We start from the raw sequence: 23,546 nt of genomic DNA, 5'->3' as shown, positions 1-23,546 counted from the left end.
AGGCGTCTAGACTTTATACATCGCGGAACAGTGCTCACCTCGGCTGTCCAACACATTGCCCACAGGTACTTCGTAGAAAATACCAGAAGTAATAACATCCTTCAAATTCACCTTGTTGGCGCTTGGCCTGCACAGCCAAGACCACACGTGTATCGATGGACTTCGGTTCTGAGCCGCAGCACTGAGCATTTGGCGTGAGAGCGCAGCTGTATGCGGAGAGCTGCATTGGAAGCATCAGTAGCCTGAGTATGCATACCAATGACCAATGCTGCGTCTCTACACCATGCAGATACTGTAACAAGCATGAGAGGAATACATATTAATGGCCGCATGGCAACCGGCCCCACCCGCCCGCAAACCACAACAGAAGATAGTCACGTAGATTGAGTGGACGGTGTTTGATACAAATACATTAGCCATCATCCCACTTGGCCAGTCCAAGCGAACGGACCAGTACAACAGCTATATCTAATGACACATTAAGGTATGCAAGCACAAATAACATCCGCGCATGCGGTAAAAATAAGCTATGTAGATACTCCCTTCTTAAATTATTGTCTCTACCAATGCTTCGGCCTACATAGTTAATCCGTCAGCACGCGATGCGGAACATCAGAGCATGATCCAGAGGGTGGTGAACATACCCAAACGGCCCATCGACCCTGAGCAAAGACTCTCCCTTGTAATCTGACGTGTTCTTAAACACATTATTACCCCACCATTGTTGTATTGTATTTTGCCCGATCGTGCCATTCGCGGGGAACTGTAGGCAGAAGTAGATGAGGAGTATAGACACTGCGACGCCGGAATCCATCGCAGCAGAAAGAATATCTAAGCGCAAAATGAGTACACCGGTCGATGGGAATCAGTAAGGGAATCAGTAGCGCGAATTTTGCGCTCACAATTGTACTTCGTCCACCATGAAAAATGTCGCCGACGGATGACATAGTTGAACAGGAACCCAACAATAGCCCACGGCACATAGTTGATGGCAATGGCTTGTGGGATGAGTGAGGTGCCATTGAAGATGACGGGAAAGTTGATATATTTGCAAATGGAATTGGGCCACCTCAGAGATATCAGGTACGATATAAGCGGACAAATTGCCCCAATGAGAAAGAAATACAGGAGCCCGCTGTGTATAAAAAGTGAAGATGAGATTAAAGTAATTTATGCAAAAATAGCCTGAATACCCACTTGTATATTTGACCTTCGGAAAATTGGCGTGCAGGGCCTATAACGCCCCATATTATTGACGCGGCGCCAAAAACTTGAGTCGAAGGGCACTGAGAAACGAACAAATTCATGGCCGGACCCATGCCAATATGATTATACACTCACTGTGAAACTATCCTTCTGCGTCGGTTGGCACATATCTGGGATATTGCTGAACATCCAAGACTGAACGCCAAGCTGCACTGTTCCTGCAACTACAGTAGCAATGATTTGAGCCCAAAACATGGGTCGATGTCTAGGGGAGATCGACTGAGTATATCAGCAGAAGAACGCAGACGATACTCACGGAATCTTCATGTAATGGCCAAGCTTCATGTCCGAGGCGAACTGTAGCGCCTGATACATTGTTATAAAGCCCCATGTCTTAAACATCATCATCGCCAGCGGGCGGCCGGGCAATGCATATCCGATGATGAGCTCCGTGATGACGCTGTTTGTGAGTTGATAAGTATGTTCAACGACAGGCGTACAATATACTGACTTGAGTCCTATTTGCTGATTTGTGATAGCCTGTATCATACCACACGGTATAGTGTATGCAAAAGCTACTGATCGTCAACCGCGGTAGACTCGTACACAGCATATAACTCACAGATGACCAAGGCGAGTATCAGGGCCCACACAGGAAATTGCGTGTCCCAGACCTCTATTGATACTACAGCAAATGCAAACATGGTAACTGATCTTCGGTCAGTGCATGTAAAGATGAAGAGACGATTTTAAGATTTACCAAGTATTGCACCATACCACCAGTCCGGGACCTGTGGGTACTGATTCATCAAACGGGCGTGGATATCCGGCTGTTCGGATAACGAGCGGCGAGACTGGACCCAGATCTGTCTACGGAAATACAGAATTGTGTGTACAATTGTCGACGTGATAGAGGCAAACGAGAGACCGTACGCCACAGCCCATGTGGTCGAGAGGAAAAGTGGGGAGTAATTCTCGTACATCGAGATGTTGAGTGTGACATCAGGGTTGATAATCCGCGAAACATTGTATGAGTTTCCCGTGTTGTCGAAGGAATCACGCGAGGAAATGGGCATATACTGTGCGTACCACACATTTGCATAGTAGAGCACGGGTGTGAGGAACCAAAAGAAGAAAACAAAGCCTGCGGCCACGTTGGCCTCCGCCCACCATGGGGTTGCAAGAGGAGAGCCAATAAACGCGATCTGTTCACAAGACTATAAGCGCTAATCCCTTCGAACATATGTCGATCGCACCTGGCTCCAGTCGAAGGTAATCAGGGACATACCAAGGCCAGATTCGTATCCAAAGAGTTGATTTATAACTACGTTGTCCGGGGCAATCCAACATACCCAGCTGAAATAGCTGAGAGCTTGGAAGATATATCCAGGAAAGAAATACCAGCAGACTCCAGCGGTGAACGCGTAGGCGAAAAAGCGCTCCCGCGAGATGCCGCCATGCTGACCTATCCCCGCATATTGTTGCGAGTGCAGTGTATTAAATAGAGCACAAGTCACCAGACTGGCGGGCCATATCATGGATGGGGGCTGGACTAGATATCGACGGCACACGCCACCAATTGAGAAACCGATCTGTAACCGTTGGCGTCAAGAAAACTACCAACTGGAAGGTAGGGAAGTGTTTTACTTACAAGCTGTGTTGATAAGACAATCATCCACTGATAGCTGAAATTCCAGACCTCACTATAGTATACACGTTGCACCGCAATGATATCAGTCTGCAAAACAATCAGACACGGTTGTACATCAAAATCGACAGTGTTGATCACGACGCACGGCATATGCTGAGTTGTATCCCACAGTGGCCATAACTGTGATTAACACATGCTCCTTCACCGTGAACGGACCGGAGTTGAGGGAGACTCCAAAAATTTTGACCTGCGGTACTAGTCTGTCCCATAATCGACACACAGGAAACGACAGTAGTTGGGCCACAATCTGTCGCAGTGTCAGCGACAAATCAACACGCTAGACAATGGGTAATTACATACGCCTGTGACTTCGACGCTTGGATATCGGAAAAAGAAAAACTGATTCAGACCAGGTATAATGATAGACCAAAGAAGACCAATGGTCCATGCGCGGAATGTGCAAACGGGCATGAGGGGATCATCCGTATTTGCGACAGCGGAGCGAACCTCGGGATACGGAGAGTCATCCTCTGGGTGCACATTCAGACGCGTGCGCATACATGGCTAGTATTAATTGCTCACCAAAGTATATCGTCTCGCTGTCAAAATTCGGATCGTCAAACTCTGCAACGGGCACCGCGAAAACTGGGGATGTGTGGAACATATGGTCGTAAGCCAGAGCACAATGCAGATGAGGAACCACTACGCACATTGTTTCTCCGCGTCCAGCTTCTCCTCAAATTCCAGTGAGCTTTCTGAGCTGAGTTCCTTGTCTTCAGGGATGAAGACTGACATGGTGGGACATGCGCCCGTTGCAAAGAGCAGAACGAACGAAGATGAGGATGAGTATATATGGTCACCGATAAGAGCAGGAGCGGTGCCCGGGGGTGGTGCGGAGAATCAGTAAGCGCTAACGACCGAGGCACCATCATCCGTTTCGGGAAAAGTCTGCTTATGTGATCCTCTCCGTCTCTCCCGCCGTTATCCTTAGTCTTGCCATCACCACCGCTCATGTCATGTTCCTGTCCTTGACAATTCGAAAATGATATGTCCTTGACCTTATCCACAGAGATGCACTGTAGGGGCGGGACCAGACAGGAGTTAAGTCCTCACTACACGAGCCAAGCCACGATGCAATGGAAGATTATCTATAAAGCTAAGTAGCAAACTCGTCACACAGCATCCGACCCTGCGATAACACAGACGTGTCGCTTTATTTCGTACAGTTGCCCGAGTCTACGTTTAGCCAGCCGGCTCGAGGACCCTAGTGGCATACCTCTGCACCGCCTCTAATGCCGCAACTATCAGTGCCAGAGTATAGGAGCCAGTGGAAGGAGGGAAATTATGTTCCACAGGTACTGAATGATTCCACGGATCCTGATTGACATCTCTGTGCCTAGACCACGGTGGGGTCAGTGCCATTTAAAACGACAACAGAGGTCCAGGGTGATAACACTTCGAGACTGGGGCCTCCCGGCCGCGCGGCCTTTACCTGATGAGGCGAGCCTAGACACAACCTAGCTGTGGAGAATGTTTTATGGCTTGCGCGCACTGAGAGTTCCCTAGCACGTAGGTTTGCGTCGGCAGGCATGATGCGGCGCTAGTGAACGGCATTCTTGGACACCAGTCACCTCGACGGCTGGTCGCCGCCGCGCGAACGAATGCGTTCTCTCACGTACACGAATAGGACGTGCTCTGTACGACACATTGCCAATTTAGATGCATTCGTGTTACGTTTCCCCTTGGGTGCTCGATGGAGATCAAAGACTGACAGAAGTGGCTGGGATTTTAGACGAAGCAGTCCGCATTATCGCCCTACTTCGGTTCCGCTACTTTTTCAAGCAGAAAGGACGCACCTGAGATCTTTAGAGGAACTTGTAGGTTTGCAGTTGGGTAGAGATGGACGATGATTGTTTCAATCTTCGCCCACATGGCTCTAACCCACCAGCACACGACACAGGCGTTCAGAAGCGTTGTGTAGTTTGTACATATATTGGCACATGTTTGTCGCCATTGGTCTCCGGAAGGCATGGTGCGAATGTAGCTGTCGCCGAAAAATATAGTTCTTGAGCAATGTGTTCAATTGAAGCGAATGGTGCCGGTGAGAGTCCGCACACGGAGGCCCAATTAAAGAGACTGGCACAAGACCGCTGAGAACGTTTCGAGATTTTCGCTCATCTAATCTAATCTCTGGCTTATGTAACACGCGCGTCGCATTCATACTGCCATCCCACCTTCGTCTAAAGGCTAGGGCAACATTCAACGACCGCTGACTGTACAATTCTAATATGGTGCGTCTCTCAATATTTCGGAGCGACAGTCTTTCACTAAAATTCCCAGTCGGCGCTGTTTAACTTCCAATCCCTCCTGCTCGTCATTCTCCTCATGATCTGTACATGCACATACGTGCGCGCCGTCACACCCCGCCTCGTCGATAGGAACAAGGAAGGGTATGCACCTTTCCTCACTCTATTCTTATATGCTTTACCGATCCTATCATGCTTCACAAATGTGAAGATTTCTGGGTCTGTTCTGGATGTCTGCCCGCATAGGTATGTGATACTCTCTTATGCTGAGCTGCTCCAGATATGACAGTTCTGTTCCAGGAGAGCGTCTTTCGCCATATGTTGCGCTAGCATGTGTCGCCATGGCGGTGACGATATTAATCCAATAGCTGCTGCATATACCTAGACCCATCGGGTCCGACCTACAAGCCCGTCTTCATTGGAGGACATTATTTGCGACCCACAGTCAGTATGCGATATCGTACTCACTTCGAAGCGGAGCTTATATTATGAGCGTGATGTGATCACATTGATGGTCGACTGCTGGGAGACAAGGCCGAGAGATACTACGTATTGAACAAATTAGTCGGCGTTGATATTGACCGTACCATGTATACGAGGCTGTATGGATGTAGTTCTGTAATTTATCGTTCATTTGTTTTGGATAGGTTCATCAAGGACCCGGCACACTGAACTGTCCATGGCCTCATCTGCCCGGGATGTCGCGCCAGACTGGAATTAATCATAGCTGGAGCAAGACCTGGATCTTTGAGTGTGCTGATTCGATTGTACGCAGAGCTACAGCCGGCTGTAAACCAATAGCGAATCAAAGAAAATAAAGTAAGACTATGAGAATCTAAATAATATACGCATTGCTAAGTGTAAAGATAGAGCCGACCAGGAGCAATTTATCGAGCAAGTCTAACCAACAGTCGATATGAGAAGCGGACCTTCCGTAGTAGCTCCGATACACGAAATGTACAACATTCGAATTCTCTTACGGATGACGAATAAATAGGCAAGGCTGGAAGGGCCACAAGGCAGGTGGTCGAGTACGGCATGGGGCACCGAGTATCGTGAGTCTACAAGCCGGGATAGCGAAGCATACGTAGTGAGCATATGCTTCGGAGACAGAGCTGTGAGAACATCTCAGACGCATGACAGCAAACTCACCATAAGGACTCCCCACAACGCTACCACCTCCCTCGGGGATAATCTCGGCTTCTATAGCGATCCCTGTCCCACCAATCACTGGAATATCGCCTCCCATAGTCACCGCGAGGGGGCCCGCCTCTTTCCCAGCCAGCATAGATGTCTCGCTCTCTATCGCGCCACCGATTCCGGTCCCTGACCCGGTCCCAGTCCAAATCATGGCCACGATCATCGCGATATCTGCCCCCGTCCCTATCTCTATCCCAATCACCGTCGCCATCCATCGCGTCCACCTGCATGTCCTCGCTCTTACATCCGCTCGCGCTACCAGAGCTCCGCGGGCTATACGGCTTGCTGTTGAGCCTAGGGTCGCGCGTCCGCTCCGCAGGAGAGCCTAGTGACATGGGCTGAGCCAGGATGCTCCCATTGGGCGGAGGTGGAGGCGCAGAAGGCAGGGGCGGGGGTGGCAGTAAAGGCTGAGACGGCTGAGTATAAGCTCCACGAAAACTTCGAGGTGCGACTGGGGGGTCCTTTGTCACTGGCGGTGGCGGTGACAGAGCGGGAGCATGGGGTTGATGATTGCTGGAGGGAAGATGAGGTGCCTGACCGTTCATGGCCTGACCTTCACTCCATCGTTTTGCTGGCACAATGACGCCGGCCTGGGGTATCTGAGACTGCACTGCAGAAGATGTACCAGAGGAACTAGATGGACTATGCATTGAAGGACCGGGGGAGAGTGCAGTAGATACAGGAGCGCTGACTGCAGGCAGTTGCGAAGAAGTACCAGAAGTCGGCTCATCCAAAGTCAGCGTCAAAGGCCGAGCATTTGCAAGGGGTTGAGTTGATGATGGTGATTCTTGCACAGTCGGAAGGGAAGCAGCCGATACCGGTACCTGCGCCCTTGTCAGACTGGATTGGGCAGCAGGTTGCTCAGGAGATTGTTCGAAATTCTGAATGAGAGGCTGCGCAGGCTGAGCGAACTGTCCAATACCATGAAGAGCTAGTAATTTCTCTATTGAGTCGCGGTCTATCTGCTGCAAAGCAGTCATAAACGGTGACACTATCTGCATTGCTGCTGGCTGAGCCGGGATTGAGCATGTTTCCAAGGGATTCAATTGAGTCGGTTCTCGTTTGATCATCGTGGCAGTATCGGTGAGTATATCTGGTGGCAGCTGGGTAGAGGAAATAACAGCTGGTCTATTGTCTATGAGCCAAGACATCGACCCTCCACTGGCTGCGTTTGCCTTAGCTAAACGAACAGCAGCGAGGCGGTCAATTGCATGGGAAGTGGAAAATTGTCCTAACCCAGGGGTGCCGCCACTCAACAATGTTGTCGGCTCTGGTTCGGACTTGACAGGTCTTAGATCTTTCTTGGTTACATCACCACTGGTTTGTGACAAACTTAGGGGGGATCTTCGAGGCAAGGCTAATGGGAGCGGCGTTTGTGGATTCGAGGATGAAGAGTCTTGCCTTTCATTGATTGTACCTGATCCCGATGGAGTCGAGGAAGTTACCGCCGGGACAGTAGTCGACAGAGCCGGACCAGAGGGTTGCGTTGGAGTTGTCACCTCTGAGGACGAAGATATGCGTTTGATTGGCTTCGTAGATATGGGGGTCGCGGACGCCTGAGTCGCACTTTTGCCATTGGTAACAGTTTTGGAGGTAGTAGACTTGGGAGTCTTGGTAACCTTCGTTTGTGTAACTTGACGGTTCTTCGTTGTTACAGGCGCTTTAGTGGGAGCTGACTTGGAGGTGGATGCCTTGGGAGGGAGAGGTTTTCTCTGTACTTCATCTTCATTGTCTTCAGGGTCACTCTCGATCCTCTTCCTCTTCTGATTCTTCTTCTGCACCTCCGGAGGAGCATTGATAGCAACCGAGGCCAGAACATCGCCTTTGCCGTCACTTTTTAAATCGGCCAATTTGAGCCCCTTCGAGATGAAAGCGAACATAGTTTTGGTGACTTTGGTGTTGGCACGAATGTCGACATATTTCGCCCGTACATCCGCCCTCATCTTCCAGATCGCAGAGGAAAGCTGCGTCATAGACAGTTTCGTACGATTGAGATAGATGAGAATCCCTGTCATGGTGAACTCAATGGGGGAAACTCGAGTTGGTTTCTGGAAAGCCGCGTTGAAACGCTTGTCCTTGACCAGCGCAACGAAAATCTTGAATGTTTCCGTCACTTCATTTCTAAATGTCGCTGTCAGACGACTTGCAAGCTGTAACCATTTCTCCAATTGCGCCGCGCCAGGAAATGTGGTGTTAGGGTGATGGTCCATGAGGTAAACTATAGATGCTAAACACTGGAAATCGCGACCGCGGGCACGTCCCCAGTCCAAGTTATCGCCGAAACCTTCCTCTCCGAGGATATTTGATTGCACTTCGCGTATGAGAGTTGCACGCTCGCCCGTAAGCGCCTGCATTCGTTCTAGTGAAAAGGGATAAGACCAGACAATATGTGAAATGTTTTAAGACAATCTCAAACCTGCAGGGGTGAGTGCAACACCTAATTGAACCCGCTGTATAAAGCGACCGTCAATAAGTGCTCGCAAAGTTTCATGAAAAACAATACCTGAAAGATCTCCCTCTCTTGGTCACCGGTTAAGCAGTCGTACTCGACACAAGTAATCTGCTTGTTAGCAAATGCCTGCATATATTGTTTGGGAAGGATCATCCGCTTCGACCCCGGACCGTCTCGATACCAATAGCGTTTGTTCGTTTGACTATCAGCCATAGTGACTAAGCTGGGTAGGTAGAGTGAAAAGAACGACCTGACTCACGAGTCCTTATCTGTATCGGAACGAGAGGATGAATGATCGTCGATGCAGGCAAAAGGCGACACTCACGACAAATCTAATTCATACGAAAAGAAAATAAGCTCATTCGGCGGCACAAATTGTGAACCGTCACTCACTAGCCCATCCATAAACCTATAGGGAATGTAGTTAGACACGGCTAAACTCAAGCCGCGATGCATACCTTTGAATCGATGTCAGGCGCTGCTTGCCGTCAATACATGTGCGCGTCTCAGTGCCGTCATCTTGAGCGGTTACGGCTGAATAGAGTTATTGATGGACCACAGCGCGTCGATCATAGGATCAGTGTGCGGTCCAAGATATCAGCGTGAGGTTTTACCGAATATGACTGGAGGTATATAGTAGTTTCTCAGTATAGAGTCAATAAGACCACTCTGTTTCGTCTCGGGCCAAACAACATCTGCGAAACATAGACGCAGAATAGTTTAAAAAAATCCGGTCAGCCACACTTCATGGCAATGAAGTAACTGAGTGAGCAAAAGTGGCCACATACCTCGTTGATACTCGGGATCGAGTATAATCGCATTGTCCACAATTTGATCTTCTCGGTGATGTTAGGAACAGCCGTGCCATCCAAACATCGACTCACCGTATAGACTTTTAGCAGTATATTGCGTCGTCCTGGGAGGTCTCAGCGCGTTCTGGATCTAAAGTCAAAATGAGTCTCCGTTATATTCAGAAATAACCGGCGTCCAGATTCACCTTGTATTCCTTGTTGGTTGCATTCTTTTTTCTTCTCGTCGGGGCAGGAATATATTCTTCTTCTTCGGAAGATAGTTCCGTCAAGTCCGAGTCAAAATCAGATAAAGACATAGAGCCCCTGACAGGCGTAAATTAGGCCCAAAGACCAGTGGTAGGGCACTGAAACGATAAGGGACAAAGGGTGACAAAACCGATCTCATCTGAGGAGCCTTATGCCATTAGGGGCGAGCTTGCTGCCCAGCTGGCACGTGAGTGACGCGCTTTCGAACCCCGCCTATGGCGCCCAGGCGCTTTCCACGACGCGAGTCGCGTTCTCCGATCAACTTAAGGCGAACTCTGCAGCTGGTGCCCTGGACTGCTTGGACCGAGAACTCACCGGTTTACTTGAGACCGGGGCTCCGATCTTTACATCAAAATCACTCCCTCAGGTCAGTCGGACGGTGAGCAGGCATGCGTATAGAAGAATTGGTGCTCGAAGGTACGCTTATTAGCACCTTTACTCTTGGATGACCTACTTAGTCGCGTAGGATTTAAGTCCTATCCTGTTCGCACTCAAATCATCGGATGGGACCCCTCATTCAATGCGATCACTGGACTCAATGGATCCGGCAAGTCGAACATACTCGACGCGATATGTTTTGTCCTTGGAATCACCAACATGACATCCGTAAGTCAGAAATACAAGAGATTCTGCAGCTATCCATTGCTTGTAGATGCGAGCTCAAAATCAACAAGACCTCATCTACAAACGCGGCCAAGCGGGGATTACCAAAGCAAGCGTAACCATTGTGTTCGACAACTCGGATCGCACAACTAGTCCTGTTGGATTAGAAAATTGTAAGCAAATCACTGTTACCCGACAGGTACGCGTTGAATAGACCTAAGCATATTCGATTTTTCCTGATACACTTGTCCAGATTGCCCTCCCTAATATTTCCAAATATCTTCTCAATGGCCACAAATCACAGCAGCACACCATCCAGACTTTGTTCCAAAGTGTGCAACTAAATATCAATAATCCGAATTTTCTAATCATGCAAGGTCGGATCACCAAGGTAAGCGTATTACTCGTGACGAAAAATGCTCTGGAATTAGCTGCGAGTCCATCTGCATGGACCCGTCCCGCCATTGAAGGCTCCATCTGTATAGTTGACATACCTACATGGGATGGCCTTCAGACCTACGCTGCATCTACGTACTGGTTCAACTAACTAACATGGGGTATCTAATTGCATCATAGGTTCTGAACATGCGCCCCCAAGAAATCCTGGGCATGGTTGAGGAGGCAGCTGGTACCCGTATGTTCGAAGAACGAAAAGAAAAGGCAAAGAAGACAATGGGAAAGAAGGAGAAACGCGTTCGAGAAATCACATCGCTCCTCGCTGAGGAAATTACACCGAAGCTCGATACGCTTCGCGCGGAGAAGCGCTCATTTCTGCAATGGCAGAAGGCATGTTCAGAATTAGAACGCATCGAGCGTGTGCTACGTGCATGGGAATGGACAGAGGGGCGACAGCGAGTGGAGAGAAAGGAGGCTGAGATCCATGCGAAAGAGAAGGAGATGACAAAGGCTCGGAAGGAGAAGGATAAGTGCGCGCAAGAGATTGAGGCAGCGGAGAACGATGCCCAAGAGGTGGAAGCACAAAGGGAGAAGGAGCTCAGGAAAGACGGAAAATTTAAAAAGTTGGAAGAAGAGGTTAGTGAACTGGAGAAAGTGCTTGTCAAGATGCGGACGCAGGTCGAGATCAAGACAGGTACAATCTCTGACGAAGAGGGGAAGCTACAAGCTTTCGAGAAAGAGCTTGAAGAGGTGCGTGATGAGTATGCGGTGTAGTTTTACCTGTTTACTGGTGCTATAGCTGGAGGAGAGCATCACGCTGAAGCGAGGGCAAGTAGAGGAACTCACATCATCTCATGGAGCGGTCAAAGATAAGCAAATTGCGCTACAAACCGCGCTTTCGAATGCAGAGGAACTTCTGCAAACTTTATTAATAGGTCTCTCCTCGAAAGGCGCGAGCAATACAGGTGGTGGGTATATGGGACAGCTGGCGGACGCAAAGGCGCGCCTGGCTCAGGCAAAAACTGGAGAGGAACAGAGCCGAGTGAAGGTCGGGATGAGCAACAAAGAGTTGAAATCGTTAGAGGCCAAGTGGAAGGAAGTCGAGAGAGAAGCCGGCGAAGGCCAGAAAAGGCTGCAGATGATGCGAAAAGAAGTCGATGACTTCAAGAAGAAGGTCGGAGAGTCCGAATGGAATGCGGAGAAAGAACAGCACAGTGAGGCAGCGCTGAAGATTGCCAAAGCTGAAGTGCGAGATTTAACAGAGGTGCGTCAGGGCAGTACTCTTTGATCTTGTTTTTATGTTTATATCACCATTTTAGGCGCGAGATGCGATTAAACACCGGCTGTCGTCGCTCGATTTTGACTACGCGCTCCCTTACCCAAACTTCAATCGCTCCAGTGTGAAAGGACTGGTTGCATCTCTTATCTCACTAGAGCCAACAGATTTCAACAAGTCGACCGCGCTAGAGATCACCGCTGGAGGAAGATTGTACAATGTCGTTGTCGAGAGTGAGCAAGTTGGGAAAGAGCTGCTCAAAAACGGCAGACTAAAGAAGCGAGTGACGATCATTCCCTTGAATAAAATCGACGCCTTCCAAATTTCAGCTCAGGTATGTTGTGGTGCATGGTGATTTGGATCCAATAGTGAGATCACCTACCCAGAAATTGCAAGCTGCAACGAAGCTTGCTCCCGGAAAAGTTCGTCTCGCTCTTTCCCTGGTCGGTTATCCTGAAGAAGTTGCCAACGCCATGGCATTCGTGTTCGGCAACACGATCATATGCGATGACGCTGAGTCTGCAAAACTGGTCACATTCTCACCGCAGGTAGGCGGCGTCCGCTCCGTGACTCTAGACGGGGATGTATATGACCCATCGGGCACTCTGAGCGGCGGCTCAGCACCCAGTGGGAGTGGTATCCTCATCAAGGTGCAGGATCTTCTGGAAGCAGAGCGCAAACTTGGTGAGGCACGAGGGCGACTTGATATGCTACAGCGAGAGGAGGATGCCGGTAGAGAAGGGCGCAACCAGTGGAAGAAGCTGTCGAGAGAGCTTGAGATCAAGGAACATGAAACGCATCTGCTCGAAGAACAAGTTGGTAGCAGCAACGCAGCACGGGTTCGCTTTGATCGCTTTGCCCTGACTATTGTGAAACTTATTTAGACCATTAGGTGGGAGCAGAAGTCGAGAAGGTGAAGAAGACCATTGTCGATCTCAACGACGCTGTGGAAGCAGCGAAGCAGAAGCAGAAGGATGCCAATGCAGAGATAACCAAGCTTGAAAAGGACATGGACGAGTTCAAGAACAATAAAGAAGGGAAGATTGAGGAGCTTAAAGTGCGTGCTTCCAGAGTCCTGTGGAAATGAGACATTATTAAGTTTTCTTGCGTTTGCCTCGCAGGCCGATGTCTCGAAGCAGAAAAATGCGCTGCAGAAGCACTCTGTAGTTTTGAAGACCCAGCAGAAGGAGATGCAAACAGCGACGCTCGAGCTAGGTATGCAATGTGGCCAAGAACTACGAGACTGCTCTAAACGTGAGGAACAGAACAGCTTGAGAAGGATATCGAAGCTGCGAACGAGAGTCTCGCAGAAGCCCGAGCCGGTCTTGAGAAGATGCACAAAGAGCTCGGGAAGCTAAACAACCAGATAGCATCGAGCGAGGTAAGCGTCTAGTAGCTCTTGGATGAGGTAAGCCACTGAAATGCGCTCTGGAAAGGCCGCTTTCATCAAGGCAGAGTCTAGATTGCAAGAGGAGCGCGCCACGCTTACTAGGTTCGACAATGAGTTGAAGGAACTGGAACGTATCATAAAGGATAAGAAGCAGGCGATCTCGGATGCTGAGCTGGAACTCAAGAAGCTTGAGCATGACGTTCAGACCTTGAAAAAGGAGAAGGCCTCTGCTACGAATTTCGTCTCAAACCTGGAGAAACAATATGAGTGGATTGTTGAGGAACACGAGTAAGTTCCCCCATCGACAGTCATAATAGGCTCATTCGGACGGATGTGATAGGTCGTTTGGCAAGCGAGGCTCTCAGTATGATTTTGCAGCGATCGATGTGGGCCGGTTGGATGAGAAGGCAAAGGAGCTTGAAGCACAACAGAAGGGTATGAAGAAGAAGATCAACCCGAAAGTTATGAACATGATCGACACGTAAGTTGTGGTCTGGTGTGGACATGTTTCAGCTAACCTACTATTACCAGCGTCGAGAAGAAGGAAGCTTCGTTAAAGAAAATGCTTGGTACCGTCCTGAAAGACAAGGAGAAGATTGAAGAGACCATCGAGGAACTCGACAGATATAAACGAGACGCCCTAGAGAAGACTTGGACTAAAGTTAACGGGTATGATTCATGCAATACGTAGTGGCGCTGCTGATAACGGCGACTTGTACAGAGACTTTGGTGGCATTTTCGCGGAGCTTCTACCCGGAAATTTCGCGAAGCTGCAACCGCCTGAAGGCCAGGACCTCACGCAAGGCCTCGAGGTCAAGGTCCAGCTAGGATCCGTATGGAAACAAAGCTTAACTGAATTGAGTGGCGGTCAGCGGTAAGACCGCGCTGCGTTGTCTAAAGATTACTTCCCGCTAATCTGCTACATTAGATCGCTCATCGCGTTGTCCCTGATCATGTCACTTCTCCAATTCAAGCCTGCACCAATGTACATTCTCGACGAAATCGACGCTGCGCTCGACCTTTCGCATACTCAGCACATCGGACAGCTCTTCCGTACACGGTTCAAGGGCTCGCAATTTATTGTCGTGTCGCTCAAGGAGGGACTTTTCACGAATGCGAACGTGCTATTCCGGACGCGCTTCCGCGACGGGACGTCAATTGTCGAGCGCACTGCACAACGGTCAACATCGTCGTTCTATACAAACGTAGACAAAGAGAACGAGGACGGGGGGACGCGGGCGCGGCATAAGCGGGGGTGAGTAGGGGTGCTCTAATTCATGTATACATGGGCGTAGTCTTCTCTTTCTTTCATGTTCCTTTGAGGGCAATGCCCTTTATGAATACGTCAGTGAAATACTACTTGTAGATTATCGGAAAATGTGACAGGGAATGTTAGGGATGTAGCATACTACTGTCGCTTTCAGTTGCTAGGATAACGGTATGTCATAGCTGTTATTTGTTTGATTTATAACTCGAGAATTTCATATGTTATTCCTGTATTTTATCATATTTGAGATACATTCTATTTTCATCTCACCCAAACGTCATTTCCTGCGGGTAGGCTTGCACCATTTTTTAAGCTACAGAACTTGGCGCTTACATGAGGCACTTAGGTATGAATCGGTCTACAATTGCATACAGTCCGCCAAGATCAACAGAATTCCTATATGTGGCTCAAACGTAGCTTATCAGGCACCCCCAAGGTTTTCCGAAAGCGCTACACTGGAGCCTCCCGAAGTTTTCACTCCTCCGCTACTCATACGACTCGTGATGACTATCCTTTTGTCACCTTACCTCTTCATGCTATTATGGGTATATTTCGCGAGCGGTCTTATTAGCTTGCTCTCAAATTGGCGCAGCAAAGGTCTATGCGCAGTATGTAACGGTTCTCGCACACAACTGGACCTCCCGGCACACAGGCTTTGTAGCGGATTATCTCCGAGGAAGGTTGGTCAGATGCTGCAGCATGCGATTTCACAAGGAGACACAGTCTGCCTTCTCTTCTCGTGCCCCGGCCCGCCAAATACAGACGTCGATCATGGGTTCAGTGTTGGTTCATTAGCGACAGCGCGCCAGGGGCGGCTGCTTGACTTTATGGTGAAGAATGCGCCTCTACCGGGATAAGCGGGTACTCCCGCCTGGCCTGCTGACCGGGAGCGACCGCACGCTTGGTGAGCTGGATCGCGATTCTCGTGCTCGGCTGCGTGAGTTGAGCCTGGGGAAGATGGGACGGCAGCGGTGCACGAGTTGACGTTGCACTTCCTCCTAGATCTTTTTGGGCTCCATAAATACTACTGTCTTGTTCGGCTGGCCCGCTTTTGTGTCTCATTCCCGGTAGGACTTATTCAAGATGGTTTTCTCACTTGCGCGGGCATTTGTCTCTTCCCTCGCTGTTCTCGTCCTGTGCGACTCTGTATGGGCTGGCCGCGCTGAATGCCAATACCCTACTGCTGACCCTTTATCTGGCTGTGCGGCTGATACGCTTCTCGTCGGTCCTCCGGGCACTGCCAATGTCGACTTTACCACTGTCCAGTCTGCCGTCCTCAGTCTTCCAAATGACACCACACCATACACCATCCTTGTGCTTCCAGGAAACTATACCGAGCAGGTTAACGTTACTCGCCCTGGGCCCGTCACCCTTCTGGGCCAAACTGTTGCCCCCACTGACCGCACCCAAAACGCGGTGAGCATCGTGTGGGCGGCCATCGCGGGCACCGGGGACAACGCGTACACGAGCACGCTCACCGTCGCGCCTACGCTCAATGCCAGTTTGACGGGTGCAGGGCCGGATGGAAACACAGTGCCTCCCGGGACGCCTTTTGGGAATGTAGACTTCCGCGCGTACAACATCGACCTCGTTAACGACTACGCACCGTACTCCGATGACCCCAGCCTCGCGATTAGCATCAGCTATGCCAACGCTGGATTCTACTACTGCGGTTTCTACAGCTATCAAGACACGGTGCGTAGCGAGCAATGACTTATTCTTGGTAACGACCTGACAATAACCCGGGTGGTAGATCTACATTGGTAAACTTGGAAATACGTACATATACGACAGTGAGATCGCCGGCCAGACAGACTTCCTGTATGGGTTTGGGACGCTCTGGGTACAGTCTTCGCTGCTCTCCCTGCGCAGTTGCGGCGGAGGGATCACGGCATGGAAGGGGACGAATACGACCTTTGTGAACTCCTACGGAGTGTATATCGTGGACAGCGAGGTGCGGAAGGCGAACTCGAGTCTGAACATTGAGGGTCAGTGTGCTCTGGGCAGGCCATGGGTGAGTTTCTCGGCTGCGCCTTGGCAAGTATTGCTGACCTGTGCCCCAGAACGCACAGGACCGCTCAATCTTTGCGTACACGTATCTCGATAACAGTATTGAGCCGTCAGGCTACATCCCTTGGGCAGGTGTCGCAGGCGGGCGAATCGATTTCAACACGACGATGGCCGAATTCCGCGACTACGGCCCTGGATTCAACCTCACCGGGCGGGAGGAAGCGGGCATTACGCAACTGATGACTCCCGAGGAGTACGCGCCGTACGATCGCGTCGAAAAAGTGTTTCAGTATCCGTTCAGCGGGGAGTATGGCAACGTCGCCTGGATCGACCAGACGCCATGGGTGCTGTGGTGAGGGACAAGAGTGACATCGGATGTGCAATAAAGTAAGACTTGCGAGGTCTTGAGTAGTTGTCTCATAGCAAAGCTGTAGAGTATGTATGTGCATCGTAAGTCTGTAGTTATAAAGAGGGTTAGGGCAGTCCGGGTCACGCCACTCGACTAGTACCAGCCATCGGTGGCGCTGTGATTTGAATTATTAACGTTCTTCTTGAGCACTCCAAGTTCTAGCTGGCGTCCGTTTCGATGCACTCATGTTCCAATTTGGCATGTGCATCTCCGGCCCACTGGCATGTCCTTGTTCTTATTCTCAATATTAACACTTGATTTAGGCTGCCAAGGGTATGAATATGAACGTAGCCTGACTGCATAGTTGAGTTCGGAATTGAGGTATGCCTCTTTCAAACTTCCAATACGTATACGACTGTCCTCATTACACCCCGAACATCATTTTTGAAGCTTTAGGGATGGCTTAGGGAGGACTATCAGGTGAGATATCTGACTTGCCCCTTGGGACACTGTACAGCGGCGCTACTAAGGTGGGCCAGAGCGTTGTTGAAACATACGGTCAATACTATGACCACTACTCTGGGTGCTACTATTTTGTGCATCAACTCTCAAGTTCACTACCTCTCTGAATGTTATGTCACTCGCACACTGTTCGATCAGATTGCAAGAATTGGCCTGCCAATTGATGCAGCAGTCTGTCTCTTGAAGCCTTGTGTTCTCATGAAGCCGGTTCAATTTGGGAATATTTTATACTGCGATACACACACTACCGCTTTGGAGTCCCGTTTGGAACCTAAGCTGACGATCTATGAAAGGGACTGGCTCTAAAATCTCGCGTATCTCTCTTCTTCTCAGCTACACTTTGTCGCTCTGACTGGTAATCATTCGGAATCAGCGGATGAGCGCGGGCTATCATCGACATCACATTACCACCTCTAGATCTAAAATTCCCGCATATCATTTGGACAAGTTGGAAGACCCAGAGCGAGGCACGCTGCTTGAAGAGGACGAGACGAAAAGCACAGAAAATGACCGAGGGCGAAAACATGGCCAAAAGAATAAATTATTCTTATAAAGGTGAACACATCATATTCTCTCTCATGCTTTGAATCTGCTGCTGTGACTCGTGGCCCGCTTGTATCTCCTATTCTGCTCTTCGAAATTCGAAAAATAAAGGCTTCGAATCACCTCGTTGCGTATCATGAAGACGACAAATGCGTTGGAAACCACGTGCTGTGTCAATGAGGAAGTTATTCCGATCGTTCAGCAGACCCATACTGTTTCTTGTTGCTTGCATTGACCACTCTAGCTTCAGACTTACCATGTGTCGATAAGTGCACTGCTACCTGGGCAATACATGAACCACATCAGCAGCTGGTAAATGCGCATGCCAATTGTTTCTATGCAGGTTAGGTGCCATAATCGGGCTATTTATGATGCGCATGTATGCTTATGGCACTAGACTGCCCGAAAAGCTCGAAGGCCGACAAAAGCGAGGCCTCGCGCATGAGGATTCCAACCTGAAGTTGATATCAGCTGCATCGTGAGTCGTATCGTGTTGTCTTTCGGAGGAATAGATTATGCACATTGAGAGACTCTGTATGTAGGCGGGGTTCCTTTGTTGTTATTTATAGCGCTGGCCAAGTCATGCATAAATACGATGCTGTCGAGAGAAAGAGAGAACCCCGCGCTCTGAAGATACCATTCACTCCGAAGTCATGAAGCGCTTTATTTCTCGGCGGGGGAGTTCTGGAGACAGCTCTACTGGCGGCCTCGACCCATACATGGACTCTTTCGTGCTTTCCGATACGGAGTACGCGCGGAAGCGTCAAGTGATATTCAACCTAATTAGAGACTTGAAAGCCATGGGGTGTGTACAACAATTTCTTTGTGGTTCTAGAATTTATTACATTCCGCTAGGGCGAACATGGAAGATATCAAGATTCCCCGAATAGTAGTGATCGTAGGGCAGCCAGGTAATTCCAAACTGTGTCTATGAAATTTTGTTCCACCATTGATTCCTGCGCACCATATAGCGGGGAAAAGCTCGTTGATCGAGGCTATCACGCAGGTGAGTCTAACGTGACGTCGTCTGCCTTCATTCACACCCCATCCTAGATCAATGTACCCCGCGACGGTGGTACCTGCCCGAGGTATTGCTAGTCGTTTTCAGCGATATGGAAGTACCTCATAGTCGTTGAAACAGATGTCCGATGGAATGCAACGTCTCTACTAACAGCGCAAAATGGAGTTGCAGAATTTACCTGGATAGGCGTGGCGTCCGTGCACCCTTCAGTCCAGAGTTAACCTCAAAGGACAGTGTAGAAATCTGGCTTCGACGTGCACAAGCTGCAATTCTTAGTCGGAGTGTGCTTCCGGAAGATTTCAAGGAGATGAGCAAGAAACAACTCGAAGCGCTCACCTTGGGCAATCAAATTGACAAGTTCTCGTCAGATAGTGTGGTGGTGGACATTGAGGCAACGGGCGGCACGGATTTGTCCTTTGTAGACCTTCCAGGTTATTGTTCATCATTTTCAACAACAGCAGACACCTGACACTCCGTTGCAGGTCTTATTTAGAACGAGGATGAGAATATGATCGAGTTAGTGAGGTCTCTCGTGGAGAAGAATATTCAAGAGAGCTTTGTAAGCATACTCATGACCGTCCCCGCAAATGGTATGTGATATTGGTTTCGAAAGGATGTAAATATGAATATCTTGTCACAGATGAGATGGAGAACCAGCAAGCAGCTAGTCTGGCACGCAAAGCTGATCCCAATGGAGATCGTACCGTGGGTGAAGCATGACCATAGTCACCGCTGCAGTTCACTGAAATTAGGTGACAAAACAGGCATTGTGACAAAGCCGGATGCAATATCGGATGGGTCTGTCAACTCTCAACAGTCATGGCTGAAGATCATTCAAGGAAAAGACGACAAGCACATGCTCAAACTCGGATATTACGTCGTGCGATTACCCCAAGATACAGAGCGAGCAAAAAGGCTTTCGCCACAAGAACTCAACCGTCTGGCTATAGACTGTTTCTCGACCAAGGAGCCTTGGAAAGAATTGTACCAGTCTGATGTGTTTCAACATCATCTAGGGATCCCTAATCTTGTCGAGCATCTCAGCAGGGTTCTAATGAATATTATACATAATTCGTACGTGTGCCATGCTGTCATTTAAGAGGGTACTCAAATGTGTAGTCTGCCCGACCTCCAAGCACAAATTCGCGACAAACTGGCACAGTGCGATCGCGACCTTCAGGACCTACCGGAAATGCTTGTCGGAGACCCAACTGCCGAAGCAGTAGCCAGAATTGCCGACTTCTGTACAGACCTTCGCGCTTCCATTTATGGGTATAACGAAGACAAGGACTTCATCCACGCAACCCAAGACATATACGAGCGCTTTGTTTTCGCGATCGCCTGTACTACACCGAACTTTAGGCCTGAAATGAGCCCCTATGTTTCCCGTTTCGTCTCGGGAGCTGATGACCTCGAGCAGCTCGGATACCATCTTCGATCTGCAGACTTTAAGCTGGCGCCTGTGTCTTCAGCTGATGTCCGCACGATCATGAAAAAGTGAGTTGGTTCCTGTAATGCATGTGCAAATCTGGCGCGAGACAACAAGGGCTACAGGATGGGAACTCCCGCATAATACGCCATATGACGCCAAAGTATGTCTCATCGAAAAGTCGATAGAACTGTGGCATGCTCCGTCCCAGGCGTGCTTCGACGAGGTCACTGATGCGCTGCGACACTGGGTCGATGAGAAGATTTCAGAGCATTTCGGACAATTTCGGGCCTTCGAGGGGCACATGAGGTGTGCACACTCTAAGAGTGACGACCAACGAATCTGATTTTGTCATAGCCGAATAATGCGCAATGAGATAGACTGCCATGTCCTGAATGCACAGAAGGCTCTCACGAGCGTGCTGGAGTGCGAGGAAGCTCCCTATACGACTGTGAACACTCGATATTATAACGCTATCCGATCAAAATGGCTTCAGAGTTATGCTCCCCAGTATGGTACTTATAACACTCCGAGTTATCCGTACGAGCCAGAAACGCTCGTGATGGCAGATGTCCGAGCATATTTCCAAGTAGCATACAAGATGAGCAATCTCTCTGACTGTGCGAACGCATGGCTGACGTTTTACATAGCGGATTATTGACTACGTACTCATGATTATTCAGCGACATCTGAACCAGGAGCTTGTCGACGACCTGTCGAAGCGCCTTCTGGCCAAGCTGGAGCTGAGTGCCAAAGATGCATCCAGCCATTTGGCAGCACTTATGGTGGAAGATCCTGTAATTAGCGCCAAACGAGCCAAGTTGGAAAGTCGGAAAAACCGACTGCAAGATATGCAGACGAAGTTGAATGGATTCACGATGAGATGGTAAAAGCTGTTACAACGATGAGTTGGGAAGGGGTTTTTTGTAGTCAATCTTACACTCAATGACAGGGAAAAGAAATAGGTAAATGCAAGGCATAGAAAGATTTGGAGCAGGTAATGTTAAAATGTTACCAGGGAGGAAGGCCAAGAAAATGTAGCGAGGCTATACTGTACGGTATACGTATTGCATGCAGCCGACTCTGAATATGGATGTATTGGAAATAAATAAAGATAGTTTTTATAGGAGGCATACAGTATCGAATTACGTAGTAAACCGTTCTAATCTATCGTTTTTGTTCATAGGCTGTCAGGCGTTTAGTACTCGCTACGTAACCTCGTCCTTCTCTGCGACCACGATCACGACAACGGCCGACGGACCTCACGAAATACTGCGGGCACAGTTTCTGCTTTAGTTGGGCACTTTGGAAGAGTAGTAAGTCTTCGTTCGGTATGCTTTGTTCCCTGTCTCCTCACGAACATCTCACATCTTCCCCCAGCATTCGTTATGAGTTCCCAGACATCTCTGCCACGACCGCTCCAGCAAGTCTGGACAGCGTTCATTGCAGCCGTAGGCCGACTGGACAAGTCACTCTCTCCTCGGGTCACAATCAGAAAACTGCAAAATCATTCGTTCACCTTCTCCGACACCATTTATATATTCCACACTGCTCTTGCGACCTACTGGATCTATATTATGCATGTTCCTGGCTTCCTGAAGTTCATGATACCCACCCTTTATATAACAGCCGTTCTCATCCCCCTGACGTCGCAGTTCTTCCTCCCTGCTGCACCGGTCCTCGCTTGGGTCCTCACCTTCTTCGCCTCCAAATTTATCCCCCCATCGCAGCGTCCCGGTATATCGGTTGTCCTACTCCCGACCTTAGAGTCAGTCTTGTACGGAGCGAACATCTCCGACATCTTAACGCGCTTCACGCACCCCGTACTTGACATCCTGGCATGGCTCCCGTACGGCGTGATCCATTTCACCTTCCCCTTTGTAGTTGCTGCGTTTCTCTGGCTCTTTAGGGCGAAGGAAGCCCTACATTACTTTAGCCGTGCATTCGGCTACATGAACCTACTTGGCGTCATCATGCAGATCCTACTTCCCTGCGCGCCGCCATGGTATGAGCTCATCTACGGCCTGACACCCGCCGACTACTCTGTGCGTGGATCCGCAGGCGGGCTTGCTCGTATCGATAAACTCTTCCACTCCAATGGCTATGCTGTAACGTTCGGAAACTCCCCTGTCGTGTTCGGCGCATTCCCTTCGCTTCACTCGGGCTGCGCAACGATGGAAGCGCTTTTCATCTCGCACTTTTTCCCCTGGGCGACCAGATACGTCTGGACATACACCGCGATTCTCTACTGGGCGACGATGTATCTTACACATCACTACCTGATTGACGTCGTCGGTGGGTCGTGTCTCGCGGTGGCGTGCTTCTACCTCTACATGCCCGAACAGCTCAAGGGCGCGAACGCCACCGCCCCGCCAAGTTCGGGCGCATACGGGAGCCGGCGCTCGAAGTATGAGCTGTATGACCTTGAAGAGCCTCGTCCGACGCGAGGGCGCAGCGGAAACGGACGGATCATGCGCGACGCCACGGAATATGATGTCGAAGATTTGTCTGACCGCGAGTCAGACGAAGAGGAGATGGACATCACCTTCCGGTCACCTATCACCCCAAATATCCCGACTTCTGCGACACCCCTCATGAAGCAGAAGACGGGTGGTGCGCCAAAACGGAGCCATCAGCATACGGCGAGCATCGCGAGCCTCATTCGGGCGGAAGATAGGGCGGATGATGGATGGAGTCCCATTGGGACGTCGTTCAACATTCCACCCCCACGGGCAGGGGACGATGATAGAAATTCGCGAGCATGAATAATGGGTTTAGATGAGTAGGTGGGTGGATGGATGGATGGGTGGGTGGGTAAGCATGTACCGCCTGAAGATTAATATCTGAATTTGGCTCTATTGGTTCTC

At 49.6% G+C, this 23,546-nt stretch overlaps 6 protein-coding genes across 6 annotated transcripts; 4 read left to right on the top strand and 2 right to left on the bottom strand.

Annotated features, from left to right (window-relative positions):
• Positions 1–560: 560 nt before the first annotated feature.
• On the bottom strand, positions 561–3,652 carry FIBRA_02253 (uncharacterized protein; the record flags this gene model as incomplete). The annotated part of the gene is made up of 15 exons (XM_012324118.1): positions 561–576; positions 645–831; positions 903–1,135; positions 1,198–1,286; positions 1,342–1,471; positions 1,523–1,666; positions 1,718–1,781; positions 1,829–1,915; positions 1,967–2,411; positions 2,463–2,798; positions 2,858–2,944; positions 3,003–3,164; positions 3,218–3,387; positions 3,440–3,502; positions 3,568–3,652. 15 exons carry the CDS (start codon positions 3,650–3,652, stop codon positions 561–563), a joined length of 2,298 nt encoding a protein of 765 aa, XP_012179508.1.
• Positions 3,653–6,335: 2,683 nt separating this feature from the next.
• Positions 6,336–9,923, bottom strand: FIBRA_02252 (uncharacterized protein; the record flags this gene model as incomplete). Its single annotated transcript, XM_012324117.1, has 10 exons — positions 6,336–8,722; positions 8,780–8,813; positions 8,867–9,017; positions 9,075–9,084; positions 9,141–9,147; positions 9,209–9,224; positions 9,274–9,349; positions 9,604–9,651; positions 9,700–9,757; positions 9,813–9,923. 10 exons carry the CDS (start codon positions 9,921–9,923, stop codon positions 6,336–6,338), a joined length of 2,898 nt encoding a protein of 965 aa, XP_012179507.1.
• A 339-nt stretch (positions 9,924–10,262) lies between these two features.
• FIBRA_02251 (uncharacterized protein) lies at positions 10,263–14,797 on the top strand (the record flags this gene model as incomplete). The annotated part of the gene is made up of 16 exons (XM_012324116.1): positions 10,263–10,290; positions 10,340–10,479; positions 10,526–10,675; positions 10,730–10,867; positions 11,053–11,622; positions 11,672–12,136; positions 12,192–12,482; positions 12,535–12,987; positions 13,041–13,205; positions 13,270–13,363; positions 13,414–13,529; positions 13,585–13,826; positions 13,879–14,019; positions 14,070–14,207; positions 14,260–14,412; positions 14,467–14,797. 16 exons carry the CDS (start codon positions 10,263–10,265, stop codon positions 14,795–14,797), a joined length of 3,615 nt encoding a protein of 1,204 aa, XP_012179506.1.
• A 1,091-nt stretch (positions 14,798–15,888) lies between these two features.
• Positions 15,889–17,171, top strand: FIBRA_02250 (uncharacterized protein; the record flags this gene model as incomplete). Its single annotated transcript, XM_012324115.1, has 3 exons — positions 15,889–16,500; positions 16,559–16,819; positions 16,869–17,171. 3 exons carry the CDS (start codon positions 15,889–15,891, stop codon positions 17,169–17,171), a joined length of 1,176 nt encoding a protein of 391 aa, XP_012179505.1.
• Positions 17,172–18,882: 1,711 nt separating this feature from the next.
• On the top strand, positions 18,883–21,569 carry FIBRA_02249 (uncharacterized protein; the record flags this gene model as incomplete). The annotated part of the gene is made up of 12 exons (XM_012324114.1): positions 18,883–19,034; positions 19,085–19,140; positions 19,201–19,235; positions 19,283–19,317; positions 19,371–19,668; positions 19,744–19,840; positions 19,891–19,959; positions 20,015–20,324; positions 20,370–20,747; positions 20,797–20,988; positions 21,037–21,268; positions 21,330–21,569. 12 exons carry the CDS (start codon positions 18,883–18,885, stop codon positions 21,567–21,569), a joined length of 2,094 nt encoding a protein of 697 aa, XP_012179504.1.
• A 498-nt stretch (positions 21,570–22,067) lies between these two features.
• FIBRA_02248 (uncharacterized protein) lies at positions 22,068–23,444 on the top strand (the record flags this gene model as incomplete). Its single annotated transcript, XM_012324113.1, has 1 exon — positions 22,068–23,444. One exon carries the CDS (start codon positions 22,068–22,070, stop codon positions 23,442–23,444), a length of 1,377 nt encoding a protein of 458 aa, XP_012179503.1.
• Between the last annotated feature and the right edge of the window lie 102 nt (positions 23,445–23,546).

The sequence above is a fragment of the Fibroporia radiculosa genome (genome assembly GCF_000313525.1).
Source record: "Fibroporia radiculosa TFFH 294 genomic supercontigs, scaffold1147, whole genome shotgun sequence".
Lineage (NCBI taxonomy): Eukaryota > Fungi > Basidiomycota > Agaricomycetes > Polyporales > Fibroporiaceae > Fibroporia > Fibroporia radiculosa.
The sequence above is the reverse complement of the archived record's forward strand: the minus strand, read 5'-3'. Positions and strand labels throughout refer to the sequence as shown.